This window comes from Lepidochelys olivacea (assembly GCF_965140295.1).
Source record: "Lepidochelys olivacea isolate rLepOli2 genome assembly, chromosome: 6".
Classification (NCBI taxonomy): Eukaryota; Metazoa; Chordata; order Testudines; family Cheloniidae; genus Lepidochelys; species Lepidochelys olivacea.
This window is the reverse complement of record NC_140416.1, coordinates 7,817,360-7,835,918: the sequence shown is the minus strand read 5'-3', so window position 1 is coordinate 7,835,918 and position 18,559 is coordinate 7,817,360. Positions and strand designations below refer to the sequence as shown.

Below are 18,559 nucleotides of genomic sequence, written 5' to 3'. Positions count from 1 at the left end.
ATCACTGGCTGCCTGGCCGCCCAGCACCAAGGGGTCTGGGCTTCCCAGCCAGGCAGCATGTGGTGTGGTGGGAATCACCTGCTGGACCCGCATGGAGGGGTCCAGGGCTGCCGTCCAGCTGGCCCCATAGAGGGTCCGGGGTCAGTATCTGGGCTGCCGTCTGGCTACCCTACCACCCGGCCCCACACAGCAGGGTCCAGGGTCCCTGCCGCCGGGCCCCCCTGCCCAGGGCTCCACTCCTTGCCCCATTTTGTGGAGGGGTCTCTGGGCGGGAGGTTCTGGGCATAGGGGTCTGTGGGGGGCGCGCTGTGGTTCTCAACCTGTGACCCAGGTAACAAATTTGTGCATACGCGGCCCAGAATGATAAACTGGTTGAGAACTACTGATCTAGGCTGACCTCCTGAATGACACGGGCTGCAGAATCTCACCTGCTGATCCCTGCATCCAGCCCAGAACTCCCAGGTGAGGGAGAGCAGAGAGATCTAAATTTAAACATTAACTCGATTTGGTAGTATAACCCCTAGGTCTGTTTTTTGAAGCACACTAACTGTGTGCTCGGCAAAGCCGATGGCAATATCTTTTCATAATGTAACGACCTGGATGTGGCGTGGGTATCCTCTGGATCTGGAAACAATCCTGTTTTTTCTAGTTATACCCGAGACAAAAGGGGTTTTTATTCTGTTGGAAGAGCTGGGAAACTATAAACACAGCTACTGATGCCGCTCCCTGGAGATGCAAGTCAGAGAGGCCAAGCATTGCGTGAGCCAGAAACACCAAACCCCCCTTCACCGCTGCAGGGAATCATTTCAGGGCAGGAATGAGGCGGATCTGCATGTAAAAGCCATGGTGAGAACAGAGGGCTACAAGTCTTCAGGGTTGTCAGGCTGACACCTTCATCAGCACTAAGATTATTTAGTGTTTCTCTTATGGGGGCACTCACAGGCCCCAATCGGGATCAGGGACTTTCTGCAGTAGGGGCTGGACAGACACAAAGAAAGTCACAATCCCTGCTCCAAAGAGCTTCCATGCTAACTAGACAACCCAGACAAAACAGAAACAGACAGTAAGCTCTTTGAGGCAGGAACTGTCTTCTCATTCTGTGTTTGCACAGCGCCTAGCACTGTGGGTCCTGGGCCACAGCTGGTGCTCCTAGGTGCTACCCTCATATCCCTAATAAGTAACAATCACAAGCAAGATGCCAAGAGATTTTTTTTTCCTCCTAAAGTATCTTCCACGCCCTTTCTCCATCCAGCTGATCCTGAGGGCCCTCCCTTTCCGCTCCGCACACCTCAAAGAAAGCAAGACAGGCTCACCGTGGGGAGGACAGAAAATTAGCTAACGCTCTCTAATTAAAACAACTAAAGAATCCTCTGTTTCTAGGAAAATGTGAACGCAGGACACGTCTCATAAAGCATCACTTTCAGCTGAGGCGTTCGGTAAACCCTTCCTAACAAAAGAGGGGAAAGAAACATGAATCGACTGACTCAGACACCACAAAGCTCTAAGAAAAGGGTCATGACAGGCGCATTCTTGAGCCACGTGCGTGCTTCACAAATAGCGAGAAAACGATCACGAGCTCTCCCCTCCTAAGAGCGCTGGCCTTGCCTAGCGTAGGAGGAATTTGCACTCATCTACCCCAACACAGGAACACAAATATATTGTGGGCAGCATTTGCCTGCTCTACGATATTGGAGACTCTCCAGAAAACACTATGTGGTGAAACCCTGATTTACTCTGGTAAACGTCTGGTCAATATGTTCACCAGGGCTGCACCAGCCCCGGAGCTTTGCTCTTCCCCATCCCGGGAGCTGCACCGTTTATATGTCGTATCCACCTGTTGTCGCTCATGTTACACTTAGACCACAAAGTCTTTGGGGCAGGGACCATCGGCATTCTCTCCATACAGCACCTAGCACAGGGGGGGTCCCGGCCCACGATTGGGGTCTCGACACCCCAGCAACACAGACAACAGAGCACAGCTTCAGTTGTGCAGGACTCAGGAACTCTTCCAGAACTGGAGCTCCTTCCCTCTAACATTAAGGCAGCGTGTCCTGGGGAGCCAGTGAGTTCTCTATGCTAGAGCTGGGGAAAGCCTCACCTACCCAAAACCTTGCTTTAGTAAATGGCTCCAGTGTCCCTCTCCCCACCATCAGAAATCCAGCCTCTACTGACGCTGAACATAGAAGTCCTGTCCCTGGTACTATTTGTATTTGCCGCCTTGTGTTTAGATCATTCTAAAGGATCCCAAAGCTCTTTAGATGCTATACACACGCACAGAACACCCCTAAAATGCAGCCACTTTGCGGCTGGACAGCAGCATGCTGCACAACTGAGCCAGAAGGGGCAATCTGAGCCTCCGACCCTGGATCTGCAACATCCTCCACTAGGGGTAGCACCAGCAGGAGTGACAGTGAAAACCAGTGCTTCTTAACCAGGTGTACGTGTACCCCGGGGGTACGCAGAGGTCTTCCAGGGGGTATATGAACTCGTCTAGATAGTAGCCTAGTTTTACAACTACATAAAAAGCAGGCTACATAAAAAGCACTAGCCAAGTCAGTGCAAAGTAACATTTCATACAGACAACGACTTGTTCATACTGCTCTATATACTCTACACGGAAATGTAAGTACAATATTTATATTCCAATTGCTTTTTTTTATAATTATATGGTAAAAATAAGAAAGTCAGCAATTTTTCAATTTCACAGCATGGCTGTGACACTTTTGTGTTTTTTTGTCTGATTTTGTAAGCAAGTAGTTTTTAAGAAAGGTGAAACTTGGGGATACCAAGACAAATCAGACTCCTGAAAGGGGTACAGAAGTCTGGAAAGGTTGAGAGCCACTGGTTTAAACAAGGCACTGGCAGCTGCCCGTATTTAAATTCAACATTTTGTAGGCATGTCCCAAGCAGCGTTAGACCACACTAGTGGTGACCTGAGGCTTGCACGTATGGTGTGTGGTCACAAACCACAGGGAGGGCCAGTGCCTGACTACAAACTCAGTGAAGAGCCTCAGCATGAGCAGGGTATTCACGGGAATACCCCACTGAGATCTGGGCCCAGGAATAAGTGCCTAGACACCAATATGGAACACTTCCATTATACGCAGTCTGGCCACCAGGAAAAAAAAAACAAATAACCCCTTAATAACTAGTCAGAAAAATGATACTGTGGAAAGGGGTTGTAGCATTAAGTGAACTGCCAGCCATAGCGAACACCAGCAGCAGGTCTCTCACAGATAAGAATCCAGGATCCAGAAGCATTTTCATGCCTGCTGGTCCTGCCCTGGGGGATGAACTCCAGAAATTCAAAGGCATAGCACGATCCAATGGCTGGAAGTTGAAGCTAGCCATATCCAGACTGGAAATAAGGTGTAAATGTTTAACCATGAGAGTAATGAACCACTGGTACAATTTACTAAGCTTGTGGTGGATTTTCCATCACTCATCATTTTTAAATCAAGACTGGATGTTTTTCTCAAAGCTCTGCTCTAGGAATTATTGGGGGAAGTTCTCTGGCCTGTGTTAGACAGGAGGTCAGACTACAGTGGCTCCTTCTGGCCTTGGAATCTATTAAATCTGGATCAGCACCGATGTCCCCCCATCCGGGAAGCCATTTCAGATGCTGAGGCATAGGCGCCGACCCTGTAGGTGCTCAGCAGCTCAAGCACCCCTGGAGAAAAAATACCGGGTGCTCAGCACCCATGGGTCTGGCCAGGGCTGCTGTTCTGGTGGCCCTGGGGCTGGCTGCCCCATCAGCTGTTGAGCAGGGCTGCCCCACCACTTGTTCCCCTCTGCCCCCTACCCCCCAACTGCCCTTAAGGCAGGAGGGGGAAGAAAGGAGATCGCGCAGACAGAAGACATAGGCAGCATCCATCATCATTCCAGAGGCCTAGCAGGCGAGACAGACTTCCAGGGAGGGCAATCACTGGGGGCAGTTCTGGATGGATTTAGTAGTGGTTTTGTATCCCATACTTCAGAATGCCAGGGCCACACCGACCTATTGGGGCTCAGCATACATCTCCATTTGTCAGTGTCTTTTTCCTGTTGAACACACCCACAGGGCTATTTCTCCCTCCCCATCAGGCCTCTGACTTGACAGAGGTGCCACAGACAGAAGGGGAGAGGGACAAAATGTTCTCATCTTTGCCACCACCAGAGAGAACTTCCTGTTTCCAGCACAGATGTGCCAGGTTTGAGTCACGCAATTAATGCAAAAAGCTCAGCAAATACTGTCCCTGCGACTAGGGCGCACACATTCACAGCACAGCCAGCCAGCATGGGCACCCGAATCTCTCCAGAGCCTAATCAGCTACACTCTGTGCAAAGAACCCTACCCCTTCATTTAAAGAGACAACAGCCAACTGGTCCCGATTCTGAAAGCTATTAATGGACCAAAGCCCAGCTGCATTAGAGACTGCATCTCCACCTCTGGAGCACTTCTCCGGGGCAATACAGAGCCTAAAACCCCAGGTGAAGTGTGTGAGAGCCTATAAGAGACTGAAATAAAGCACTCAAAGGGATCTGGCTGCAGAACAAACTTCCAGCAGAGATTAAACGAATCCAAAGCCTGGGCAGCTTTAGGAAATGCCACCACATCTCCTTTAATACAGCTCTTCCGCCAGAAACAGAATGCCTGTTAGTACAACAAACCTACCCAAGGAGAGCGTCCCATGGCCGGAGAAGGGAGACGTGTGGAAGACTCAAAGTCCACTAGGGACCTTGCAATGCCCATCTAATGAATGTGGGAGGGGCCCAGACACTGTGGTGACGGGCACCAGTACAAAACCCTAAAACGGATGCATCTTTTTGGGAACTTTCCTCCACTCTGACCCAACGCTCCAGGCCACGCTTATAGCTGCCTGCTGAAACGGCCCCCGGGCGGGGAGATAGGGACACTGAAATCAGAACTTCGCCGGGACTTCGTCTATCACCTCGGTCTCTAGCACCAGCTGGGACTCTTCATCTGCCTGTTTTAAGAGCCTCCTTCCTCCCCACCACTCACAGCCTTTGCTCTCTTCGCTCCCCTCGCTTTGGCCAGCAGAGCCTGGCAGCCAGGGGGCCCTTTCCGGCTCTCAGGCCTGCGCAGGGGGACTCCCGCCGCTCCCCAGGGCAGCCCGTTCCCGGGGCCCCTTAAACCACCGCCACTAACACGTGTGTCTGATCCCGGCCCGGCGGCACGACGCCGGGCGCGCCCCCGCTGCAGGGGTGAGAGCGCCCACAAGCCGCGGGGGGGGGGGGGGGAAACTGAGGCACGGGGAAAGGAAGGGATTTGCCCAAGATCACCCAGCAGGGCAGCAGCAAGGCCGGACTGGCTCCTTGTTATAAACTCCCCCATCCCTGCCAGTAGCAGGGCACTGATCTCCGTTAACCTAAACCCGGCCCCGCCCCGGCCCGGCCAGCCCCGCCCCAACCCGGCCCGCGCGGGGCACGCCGGGAGCCGTAGCCCCGGCCCCACCTGCTCGGCCGAGGTGAGGGTCCGCACCCCGTCGTCCCGCAGACGCTCCCGGCCGGGCTCGGGGCCCGGCGGGGGCCTGGAGGCGGCCGCCATGCTCCGCGGCGAAGGGAGAGGCGGGGAGCCCGACGGCGGCTCGGCGGGGACAGAAAGGCTCGGGCCGGGCTCGTTCCACTCGGCGGCTCCCCCGCGCGGCCGCCGGACGCCGGTGCAGGCGGCCGAGGGCAGCGCCCAGGTGGGGCCCCTCCCCGCTGGCGGCCTGCGCGGCGCCGCCTGGGCTCCCCCTACCGGCCCTGGCCGGGACTGCAGCGCTGCCTGCCCCCGCCAGTCGGCTCCTGGCGCGCGCGTGGGCCCCTGCTGCCCGTGCCCCTGGCGTGTGCTCCGTGTGCAGCCCCACCCAGCGTGTCCCCTTCCCACGTGAGCCCCTACCGTCTGCTCCGCGCGCCGCTAGCAAGTCCCCTTCCCGGGTGTTCCCCCCTGGCAAGTCTTCTGCATGTGCCTCGCATATCCCCCTTCCTCGCGGTGTGCCCCAATGCGTCCCCTTCCCACGTGTGCCCTTAGCATATCCACTGTCTGCTCCTGGCATATTGCCAGCATGCCCCACTCCCACGTGTGCCCCTAGCGTGCCCCCTTCCCACATGTGCCCCTAGCGTGTCCCCTTCCCACGTGAGCTCCTAGCATGTCCCCTTCCCACGTGAGCTCCTAGCATGTCCCCTGCATGCCCCTAGCATGTCCCCTTCTCACATGTGCCTCTCACCCCTACATGTGTCACCCTTCACATGTGCCCCTAGCGTGCCCTGTGCCCCAGGTGTCCTTAGCATGTCTCCTGCATACCTGTACTGTGCCCACTCACACATGTGTTGCTGCCATGCCTGCCCCTCCTGGATGCCCCAGTGTTTCGGCCACATGCCCCTGGTGCAGCTGTCTCCCCTGGGTCCGTAGCATGCCCCCCGTGTGCCCCTTGTTCCTCGAATACCCCTCAATGCCAATGGCAAGGGGGTTACAGGAATGTCGTGACTCTGATGTGTACATTCTAGGTCACCAAAGAGTGTCATGGGAGGTCTTAAATGAAAGCCTGGGTCCCACTGGTAACTGTTACCTTTGTGAAATGCATGTACAGCTGGTAAGGTGTTCTGTGTGTATTCTGCAAATACGTTCTTAGGTGTGTATCACAGCAGGAGGTTTCCTGTGTATCGACCTCTCTCTCCCTCGGGATGTAGACTACATCCCTGAGCTAACACTGTAGGCACACTCGCATGAGCCCAGAGGAGGAACAAGCCCTAGAATATCAGGGTTGGAAGGGACCTCAGGAGGTCATCTAGTCCAACCCCCTGCTCAAAGCAGGACCAATCCCCAGTTTTTTCCCCAGATCCCTAAATAGCCCCCTCAAGGATTGAACGCACAACCCTGGGTTTAGCAGGCCAAGGCTCAAACCACTGAGCTATCCCTCCCCACTAGGGGTTATACTGTCTCGAAGGTCAGACAATGAACTTCGGGGATACAAGTAGAAGGCAAGGAAGTAAACGGGATCACAACGAGCCTTGGCTGAAGATGCTGCTGAAGGCTTTGGGTGAGATAAACCTTAGTCCCTAGAAAGCATGTTAGGGATTTGGTTTATATGTAACCTTTTGTTTCCATGGTCCTTTGTTTCCATGATCCTTACCCAGCATCTCTTGAATCTTGGTAATAAACTTGCCCGCCTGGTTTTGACATACCCCGATGCCAGTTGAACAGGTTCTGGACTGGGCAAGATCTCTGTGCAGCCAACCAGTGTCGCTGGGGCCTTCGGGACAGCCCTTTGTGCAGCTGTGACACCATGCAGCCGATGACGCACATTGTCGAGGAATGCCTGCTGACTCGGTTCAGCAGTGGCCCAGACGAGCTGCATCCCGCCACTGACGATGCCATCGCTTGGCTAGACGACTATGCACACACGAAATAAATAAACTTCCCTTTGTTTTCACTATAAATTAAGGCTGTTGATTAATCACAGTTAACTCACGCAATTAACTCAAAATAATTAATCACAATTAACAAAATTAATCATGATTAATCACAGTTTTAATCGCACTGTTAAACAATAGAATACCAATTGTAATTTAGTAAATATTTTGCATGCTTTTCTACATTTTCATATATATTGTATTCTGTGTTGTAATTAAAATCAAAGCGTATATTATTTTTATTACAAATATTTGCACTGCAAAAATTATAAACAAAAGAAATAGTATTTTTCAATTCACCTCATACAAGTTCTGTAGTGCGATCTCTTTGTCGTGAAAGTGAAACTTACAAATGTAGATTTTTTTTTGTTACATAACTGCACGCAAGAACAAAACAATTTAAGAGCCTACAAGTCAACCCAGTCCTACTTCTTGTTCAGCCAATCGCTAAGACAAACAAGTGTGTTTACATTTACAGGAGATAATGCTGCCCTCTTCTTATTTACAATGTCACCTGAAAGTGCCTATATACAAATGCACAAAGCCTGGGAAACAAGCAGGGAGAACTGGAGGTCCTGGCAAAGTCAGGGAATTATGATGTGATTGGAATAACAGAGACTTGGTGGGATAACTCGCATGACTGGAGTACTGTCATGGATGGGTATAAACTGTTCAGGAAGGACAGGGAGGCCAGAAAAGGTGGGGGAGTTGCACTGTATGTAAGGGTGCAGTATGACTGCTCAGAGCTCAAGTATGAAACTGCAGAAAAACCTGAGAGTCTCTGGATTAAGTTTAGAAGCGTGAGCAACAAGGGTGATGTCATGGTGGGAGTCTGCTATAGACCACAGGACCAGGGGGATGAGGTGGACAAGGCTTTCTTCCGGCAACTCGCAGAAGCTACTAGATCGCATGCCCTGGTTCTCATGGGCGACTTCAATCATCCTGATATCTGCTGGGAGAGCAATACAGCGGTGCACAGACAGTCCAGGAAGTTTTTGGTAACTGTAGGGAACAATTTCCTGGTGCAAGTGCTGGAGGAACCAACTAGGGGCGGAGCTCTTCTTGACCTGCTGCTCACAAACAGGGAAGAATTAGTAGGGGAAGCAAAAGTGGATGGGAACCTGGGAGGCAGTGACCACGAGATGGTTGAGTTCCGGATCCTGACACAAGGAAGAAAGGAAAGCAGCAGAATACGGACCCTGGACTTCAGAAAAGCAGACTTTGACTCCCTCAGGGAACTGATGGGCAAGATCCCCTGGGAGAATAACATGAGGGGGAAAGAAATCCGGGAGAGCTGGCTGTATTTTAAAGAATCCTTATTGAGGTTACAGGGACAAACCATCCCAATGTGTAGAAAGAATAGTAAATATGGCAGGCAACCAGCTTGGCTTAACAGTGAAATCCTTGCTGATCTTAAACACAAAAAAGAGGCTTACAAGAAGTGGAAGATTGGACAAATGACCAGGGATGAGTATATAAATATTGCTCGGGCATGTAGGAATAAAATCAGGAAGGCTAAATCACACCTGGACTTGCAGCTAGCGAGGGATGTTAAGAGTAACAAGAAGGGTTTCTTCAGGTACGTTGGCAATAAGAAGAAAGCCAAGGAAAGTGTGGGCCCCTTACTGAATGAGGGAGGCAACCTAGTGACAGAGGATATGGAAAAAGCTAATGTACTCAATGCTTTTTTTGCCTCTGTCTTCACAAACAAGGTCAGCTTCCAGACTACTGCACTGGGCAGCACAGCATGGGGAGAAGGTGGCCAGCCCTCTGTGAAGGAAGAAGTGGTTCGGGACTATTTAGAAAAACTGGACGTGCACAAGTCCAGGGGGCCGGATGCGTTGCATCAGAGAGTGCTAAAGGAATTGGTGGATGTGATTGCAGAGCCATTGGCCATTATCTTTGAAAACTCATGGTGATCTGGGGAAGTCCCGGAAGACTGGAAAAAGGCTAATGTAGTGCCAATCTTTAAAAAAGGGAAGAAGGAGGATCCTGGGAACTACAGGCCGATCAGCCTCACCTCAGTCCCCGGAAAAATCATGGAGCATGTCCTCAAGGAATCAATTCTGAAGCACTTAGATGAGAGGAAAGTGATCAGGAACAGTCAGCATGGATTCACCAAGGGAAAGTCATGCCTGACTAATCTAATTGCCTTCTATGATGAGATAACTGGTTCTGTGGATGAAGGGAAAGCAGTGGATATGTTATTCCTCGACTTTAGCAAAGCTTTTGACACAGTCTCCCACAGTATTCTTGTCAGCAAGTTAAAGAAGTATGGGCTGGATGGATGCACTACAAGGTGGGTAGAAAGTTGGCTAGATTGTCGGGCTCAACGGGTAGTGATCAATGGCTCCATGTCTAGTTGGCAGCCGGTATCTAGCGGAGTGCCCCAAGGGTCGGTCCTGGGGCCGGTTTTGTTCAATATCTTCATTAATGATCTGGAGGATGGTGTGGATTGGACCCTCAGCAAGTTTGCAGATGACACTAAACTGGGAGGAGTGGTAGATACAGTGGCAGGTAGGGATAGGATACAGAGGGACCTAGACAAATTGGAGGATTGGGCCAAAAGAAATCTGATGAGGTTCAACAAGGACAAGTACAGAGTCCTGCACTTAGGATGGAAGAATCCAATGGACCACTACAGACTAGGGACTGAATGGCTAGGCAGCAGTTCTGCAGAGAAGGACCTAGGGGTGACAGTGGACGAGAAGCTGGATATGAGTCAACAATGTGCCCTTGTTGCCAAGAAGGCCAATGGCATTTTGGGGTGTATAAGTAGGGGCATTGCCAGCAGATCGAGGGACGTGATCGTTCCCCTCTATTCGACACTGGTGAGGCCTCATCTGGAGTACTGTGTCCAGTTTTGGGCCCCACACTACAAGAAGGATGTAGACAAATTGGAGAGAGTCCAGCGAAGGGCAACAAAAATGATTAGGGGTCTGGAACACATGACTTATGAGGAGAGGCTGAGGGAACTGGGCTTGTTTAGTCTACGGAAGAGAAGAATGAGGGCGGATTTGATAGCTGCTTTTAACTACCTGAAAGGTGGATCCAAAGAGGATGGATCTAGACTATTCTTAGTGATAGCAGATGACAGGACAAGGAGTAATGGTCTCAAGTTGCAGTGGGGGAGATTTAGGTTGGATATTAGGAAAAACTTTTTCACTAGGAGGGTGGTGAAACACTGGAATGCGTTACCTAGGGAGGTGGTGGAATCCCCTTCCTTAGACGTTTTTAAGGTCAGGCTTGACAAAGCCCTGGCTGGGATGATTTATTTGGGATTGGTCCTGCTCTGGGCAGGGGGTTGGACTAGATGGCCTCTAGAGGTCCTTTCCAACGCTGTTATTCTATGAGAACAGACGTTCACATGGCACTTTTGTAGCCAGCACTGCAAGGTATTTACGTGCCAGATATGCTAAACATTCATATGCCCCTTCATGGTTCAGCCACCATTCCAGAGAACATGCTTCCACGCTGATGACGCTCGATAAAAAAATAATGTGTTAATTAAATTTGTGACTGAATTCCTTGGGGGAGAATTGTATGTCCCCTGCTGTTTTACCCGCATTCTGCCATATATTTCATATTATAGCAGTCTCGGGTGATAGCCCAGCACATTGTTCATTTTAAGAAAAAGATTTGCAGATTTGACAAAATGCAAAGAAGGTACCAATGTGAGATTTCTAAAGATAGATACAGCACTCGACCCAAGGCTTAAGAATCCGAAGTGTCTTCCAAAATCTGAGAGGGATGAAGCATGGAGCACGCTTTCAGATGTCTTAAAAGAGCAACATTCTGATGCAGAAACTGCAGAACCCAAACCACCAAAAAAGAAAATCAACCTTCTCTTGGTGGCATCTGGCTCAGATAATGAAAGTGAACATGCGTCAGTGCACACTGCTTTGGATTGTTATCGAGCAGAACCCATCATCAGCATGGAGGAATGTCACGTGGAATGGTGGTTGAAGCATGAAGGGACATATGAATCTTTAGCGCATCTGGCACGTAAATATCTTGAGACGCCGGCTACAACAGTGCCATGTGAATGCCTGTTCTCACTTTCAGGTGACATTGTAAACAAGAAGCGGGCAGCATTATCTCCTGCCATTGTAAACAAATTTGTTTGTCTGAGCGACTGGATGAACAAGAAGTAGGACTGAGTGGACTTGCTGGCTCTAAAATTTTAGATTGTTTTATTTTTGAATGCAGGATTTTTGTACATAATTCTACATTTGTAAGTTCAACTTTCGTGATAAAGAGATTGCACTACAGTACTTATATTAGGTGAATTGAAAAATACTATTTCTTTTGTTTTTTTACAGTGCAAATACTTGTAATCAAAATAAATATAGAGTGAGCACTGTACACTTTGTATTCTGTGTTGTAATTGAAATCAATATATCTGAAAATGTAGAAAACATCCCAAAATATTTAAATAAATGGTATTCTATTTTTGTTTAACAGTGCGATTAATCACGATTAATTTTTTTTAATTGCGCAATTAATCTTGATTAATTTTTTTAATCTCTTGACAGCCCTACTATAAATACATCTCAGGGCTGCGATATTTACCAAGGAGCCGGTCCTGAGCAGAACCAGACAAGCTGGGGAGCATGCTGCTCCCTTGGGGACAGCAGTGCTGCTATTCCTGTGAGTGTCAGTGGACATGAGGCTTGGCACTACAGGGGAACGTTTCACGGGGCTCAGGGACTGGGGTGCCCCATTGTTAACCCACAAGGCAGAGTAAAGGCTGGCAGAGCCCAGAGGAGAGTGTGTGGGTGGCTCACAGCCTGGTGGGGTCAGGGAGCCGATGCCCCGTTAAGCACAAGCAAGTCTCCCTAATGCTGGAGGCGAGGGGAGGTTTGACAAAGTGGGATTTTTCATAATATTTTATATGACTACTGTGTATCAGTTTCCCCTATGTGCTGCATGGTTCACTAGGTGGGGAGAAAAGACTGTTTGCTCTTTGCAGAGGCCCAGAGATACAGGTGTGACTGTCGCTTAGCTTGATGCGGCCTGGGCCCAGACAATGGCTCGGCCATTTGGTACCTAGCAACTAACAACCATGGACAAGGGACCCCCTCTGCAGGAAGCCAGCAGGTTTGGCCAGCTGGAGAACAAAGGGCCAGGTTTGCCAGGGAACTAGAACCAAGGATGGAGGAGGGGCCCTTGGGGGATTGTTAAGTGTGGGTCACTGGAAGCAGGACACACTCTTCTGGACCGGGACTCAAGGCAGGTCAGAGAGAGAGCCCTGAGCTTTGGACTGGCCCAGATGGACTTTGCTATAACATTCCATTCTCTATGCTAACCTGAGGACTTTCTAGGCTGTGTTCCAGACATCTCATAAACCCTTCTGCTTTACAGCGCTGGCTGACAGTCCCTCATTAAGTTGGGGGTGCATCACTCCCTTGGGGGGGGTACAAGTCTTCCCCAAGTGTCCAATCCAGGAGGACTCACTGCAGGGAGCTCACGGCGTGAAGCAGGATACTGAAGGCTCCGAGGTTCGGCCCCAGGAGGCGGTAAAAGTAGGGGCTCACCCCAGCGAGCAAGTATGACCCTGCGGGGGCTGATGCACTGAAGGGCTCCTCCCAGGGACTGTTCCAGAGCCAGATGAGAGCACCAGACCTGTGGATCCGTGACAGGGGTAACAAGGTGATTCAAAGTCCTGAGTACCCCAAGAAACGTCACACCCCTAGCATGGCCCCCAGGGTTGCCTCCTTCCCCATAGCTCAGAGCCTGCATGCTGGGCACTGGTGCAGACCCCCCAACCAGGATCAGGACCCCCAATCCCCATTGTGCCAGGTGCTATTCAGACTCCAGCTTAGATCAGAGACCTGTTGTGCCGGGCACTGCACAGACACACAGCAAGAGATCAGGGCCCTGCTGTGCTGGACTGGAAGGAACATCAAGAGGTCATCAAGTCCAGCCCTCTGGCTGAGGCAGGACCAAGGAAAGCTAGACCATCCCTGGCTGGCTTCTGTCCAACCTGTTCTTAAAAGCCTCCAATGACAGCATTCCACAACCCCCCTTGAAAGCCTATTCCAGAGCTGAACTATCCTTATAGATAGAAAGTTTTTTCTAATACCTAACTTAAATCTCCCTTGCTGCAGATTAAACCAAATTACTTCTTGTCCTATCCTCCTGGAGAACAATTGATCACTGTCCTATTTATAACAGCCCTTAACATATCTGAAGAGTGTTATCAGGTCCCCCCCCCCCCCCGCTCAGTTTTCTTTTCTCAAGACTGAACATGTCAGCTTTTTTAGAACCCGAGTCTTTTACATGGCAGACCCAAGTTCCATTCACTTAGACGCACTGCCTTTCAGAATGAATTTGCCAGGACTGTGTGCTTGGCTAGGCTGTCTATAAAATGCATACCCATCTTCACAGATAAATGAGCAATATGTAAAACACAAGGAATCACTAGCCGGAAGTCCTAACTCTAACCATAGAGCCCACTCCTCTTTGAGCACTGGGCAGAAAACCCAGGAGTCCTGACTTCCTCCAACTCAAAAGACCCCAATCCCCTCCCAGAGCTAAGAATAGAACCCAGGAAGCCTGAGCTCTGTCATTCTATTGTAGTCGAACAAATAGTTGCATCCGATGACGTGAGCTGTAGCTCACGAAAGCTCATGCTCAAATAAATTGGTTAGTCGCTAAGGTGCCGCAAGTCCTCCTGTTCTTTTTGCGGCTACAGACTAACACGGCTGCTCCTCTGAAACTAGTTGTGTGACTCACTGGCAAAGTGTGTGTTTTGTTCCCCTCTAGTGCTAATGAACATCTAGGGTAATAGGCTTCTAACAGGATCTGCCGACTCCTGTGCTGGGGTACAAGGCCTTGCTCAGCAGTCAGAGGAGTGAAATGCACAGTTCTTAACCCAGTCAGTAAGAGCGCGGAGACTGGCCTACAGGCTCCCGGCTCAGTACCCTTTCCCATTCTGAGAGCGGCCAGGGGGCGGGCGGGGACTTGATGCTATCACCCACTTCCCTCTTGGTGCCAGGAGATGGGTTCTTGAGCAGCCATTGACGTAAAAGCTCATCTAGCCCTGATCCACGTCAGTGCCTGTCCTGGAGGATGGAGCAGGTCAAATCAGAGCACATGTCCCCAGTGACTGCTGGTGCTCTGAGTTTCCAGCCCAAGGGGTAGATCAGGCCGGGGAGCAGGTACTCACATAGCAGTGGGACTGCTCGCCTGAGTAAGAGTGACAGCTGCACTGCCCAACCCTTGCTGAGCTCCTGCGGAGCCCCAGGAGGCCGTGGCTGTCTGCCCCCATCCCTCACTAGAGCAGTCCACACTCTGGCTGGGGGCAGAGCCTGCCCACAATGAATGGCTGGGAGTGGACACTGGCTGGTCCTATTGTGGACAGGAGGGCGGAAGCCCCAGCCCCAGCTGCCCCTTCAACCCGTGCTTGTTTTCTCCCTCATGGGGTCACGTAGTAACCCTGGCCCTGGCCCCTGCTGCAGCTGGCAGACAACCACCTGGGGAGAGAGATGCCCACGGAGAGGGCAGGGGCTGGAAATCCACCCGAAGGGGCTGTGAGAAGGCGACTAGAGACGAAGAGATGGTGCTGAGAGAAAAGGGGATTTGCTGAGGAAGCTGGACCGCGAAGGGCCGTGTGCCAGGAGCCTGGCCGTGAGGGCACAGAGTGTGTGACAAGGGAGGGTCACCCCTGGAACACGGGCATCTGTGGAACGGGGGTGGCCCTGCGGGGGAGAAGCTGTCGTTGTTGCAGGGAGCTGCTTGAAAGAGCAGCAATCATCGCAGCAGTGAAGCAAAGCAGCGTGGCGAGCCAGAGGGAGGCGAAAACGGGCCGGCAGGGGTGAAACTGGACTTCACAGCCAGGGGACAGAGACTTGAGCCCTTCTTGGGGTGATGCAGCAGGGGGTGGAAAATCTCCTTTTACTGGGATGGTATTTTACAATTTAGTATTTTCCTAAGCAAGCACTTGATGTTACTTCCCATTATTTCTTATCTATTATTATTTGGTTATTTCTGTTCTATTTTTCTTCCTGCCAAATTTCTGGGGGTTTCCTCTATAAAGTTTAAAATTTAAGGGTCTGTCCAGTGTGTTGCTTTGCCTCTGCCTCTCTTCCCAGTAGGCAGAGCCTAGCCAAGGCCTGGGTCACCAGTCAGTTTCCTCCTCTAGGCACGCCCCGAGGGAGAATCCTGCAGTCTGTACACAGAAAGGTGTCTTTTTGCGGGTGAACATTGGCGAAATAAATCTATATGCAGTTGGCAAAGGCAACATGGTCTGGCAGGTAACAGGTGCTAATGCCTGCATGGAGTGTGTGGGGGCGGTGGAAGGGGGCTGCTTGTCAATGGGATCCCTTTTTCCTAGCGCACAGCCCCGGCGCTGGGAGATCACACAGCATTTCTGTGTGTGCTCTCTCCGCTTCCCATCAGTTGCTATGGCAGATCTCCATGGCCGTGCCCTCACGTCATGCAGGAACGGAGCCTGCTCAGTGCTGTTCGATAGGCAGCGGCAGGCCTGAGCTAACATGCAGCATGCACTGTGCTCCAAGGGCAATGGTGCCTCCTACTGCCTGGTTGCAGTCAGTCAGAGCTGCCTCCAGCAGGGGAGGGAACAAAATGATTGGTGTCTCCTGGCTCAAGGACAAGGGGGTGATCAATGGAAGAAATAGGTGGCAAACGGAAAATCACTACAAGGAAATCCATTCTCACCCAGCAGGTGATCGGCCTGCGGAACTCCTTGCCACAAGACATGAGGGCCAAGAGCTGAGCCAGATTCAAAAAGGGACTGGACGTTTCTATGCAGAACGAGACTATCCAGCATTGGAATAGATGATGCTGGCATGGATATGAGCCCTCTTGCTTCAGGACATGAGCCTAGCGCTGTGAGACACCAGGATGAGACCTGTGTGGGGAGCAGATTATCCCACAGCTGCTACTTTGGGGGTCCTACCCCTTTGTCTAAAGCACCTGGTTCTGGCCACTGTCAGGGATGGGATCCTGGACTGGATGGGCCTGGGGTCTGATCCAGCTGGCAGGGCCTATGCTCCTGTGAATCTGAGTGACTATTTATTCTATGTAATACAGCAGCACCTGATCTGCGTTGGGGCTCATTGTGCCACGTGCTGCATGCCCACAGAATAGAAACAGGACCTGCCAACCTAGAGTTGGATGAGCCAAAATGCCCACCTTTCTCCTACCCTGGCTAATAGCAGTGTCCCACAGCAGCTGCCTGACACAGCAATTCACCATGGGGTTACTGCAGCGTGTCTGGTTGGAAGTCCGTATTCCTGGGTCCTTTCCAGAGTCTGCCTCCCACGTGTGACCCCACGTAGCTCCAAGTGGACACCTGTCTGTGCTCCAGTCCCCCCTTTGAGAACTGGGGTAATACACCTTCCTGGCTGAGGGGAAAGTGCACTAGGTTGGGAACCAGCAGACTATGAGTTTATGCCTCATGTCTCCTGACTGCTGTCCGAGTTCTGTGTCCTTCACAACCCTTGTAACTGAGCCAAGCTAGCTATCCCACTGAGAAGTTTCGCAGGGTTGGAATAGAAGTCTGCTCTCTGATGTGGGCCGGCCCAAGCCTCAGCCATGCTGTCAGAAAGAAGCTGCCAAATCTAAGCACGTGGCTACATTGTCTGGAAAATGAGGCTATTCACCATTTCAATGTGTTACGCGTTTTCCTCTTGTGGATGCTCTGCAGATAACAGCCTACATCTGCTGCCACCTATTCATAGAATCTTAGAATCTCAGGGTTGGAAGGGACCTCAGGAGGTCATCTAGTCCAACCCTCTGCTCAAAGCAGGACCAAGCCCCAATTTTTGCCCCAGATCCCTAAATGGCCCCCTCAAGGATTGAATTTGTAGATGATCCTTCAATTCAGGTGGTAGAGGCCTGTGCTTGAAGCCCAGAATTCAAACCTTAATAATGCAAGGGATGGAGGTTTATGGATCACCCATCACAGAATGTTTTTAAATCCACCTAGGCAATTATGAACAATTAAGTTAGTTAAAAGAATATTCAAGTTGCAAAGTCCAGCACTCAAAAGTTAGGAAATGTTAGAATAATAGGGGTTGCTTTATGCAAACTGAATTCAGCTGTCTGCATTATGAGACAGTCTAGAACAGTGGTCTCCAAACTTTTTACCTTGCACCCTCCTTACCCCTGTCTGTGCCGCCCCCCACCCCCGAGCTGGGGCTGTGGCTACGGGAGGGGGGGATGCAGACAGGGCTGAGGCTGGGGCCACAGCTGGGGGTGGGCTTGGGGGTGGGCTTGGGGCCGGCTCGCCCTCTCCAGACCCCACGGGGGCTGGCCCAGGCCCCAGGCATGCCCCCAAACGTTCCTTTGTGCCCCCCTGGGGACTGGTGGGCTATAATTATGTGATCACAGATTTCTTTTTCCCCACAGGCCCTCTGCATCGTTCAATGCACAACTGACATTTTTTGTTCGTATATTTTGGAGTGGCTTTTATTGTTTTTTGTTTCAGATAAAATGCTTCAGCTGCTTCAGAGAATAACATGAGGGGGAAATACATTCTTTTGCCTCCAAGCATCATTTCAGAAAAATTCTGGGGCAGGCAAAGTTGTGCCAGCACAGAGAACATTATCTGTGATTATATTATCATCTGCAAAGTTGGGAGCAGGGGCATCAGAAAGTGGAGCATGTACACCTATGAAGAGTCAAGGAGGGAACCAAGGTCTTGCGGGAGCGACTGCCCCCCATACCCCATAGCAAATGATACCCCTGTTTTGCCCATGTTAAAAAATTCTTATAACTGTTTCATTGAGAAGCGCTAGAACTTTCATGTTTTGCAGCAGAGGCTTGAAATTTGGCAGAGGGGTGGCCCTGATGGCCTTGCTGTTCTGGCAAAAATCCACCTAAAGCTGACACAATCATCAACTTTTTAAAAAATCTCAGTTTGCACATGCTCAGTAGAGACTTGTTAGAGTTGGGCAGCTAAAATCTCAGCAGAGTGCCTCCCAACCAAGGTCTGCAGGACTGTCCCTACAATTGCTGCTCCTGTGGGAGACAGGGGAGAAGAATTGCAGACCACAGGGGAGGGGGAACAAAGGCAGGAGCAGAGGGGGGCTGCAGCCAGGGCGTGAGGAGAGGATATAAGAGGGGAAGGAGTTGTAGCACGGAGAGGCTAGGTGTGGGGGTGGGGAGACAGTAGCAGGAGCTGGGGTGTGGAGAT

At 51.0% G+C, this 18,559-nt stretch overlaps 1 protein-coding gene across 1 annotated transcript in view; it reads right to left on the bottom strand.

Moving 5' to 3' along the window:
* Nucleotides 1-5,611, bottom strand: part of LOC311522923 (protein farnesyltransferase subunit beta-like) — a 32,295-nt gene extending 26,684 nt beyond the window's left edge. Inside the window, exon 1 of the mRNA XM_084632509.1 lies at nucleotides 5,456-5,611. Within this exon, the coding sequence (XP_084488635.1) occupies nucleotides 5,456-5,548 (93 nt within the window). The 5' untranslated portion in view covers nucleotides 5,549-5,611. The remainder of the gene's footprint in view (nucleotides 1-5,455) is intronic.
* Nucleotides 5,612-18,559: the final 12,948 nt, after the last annotated feature.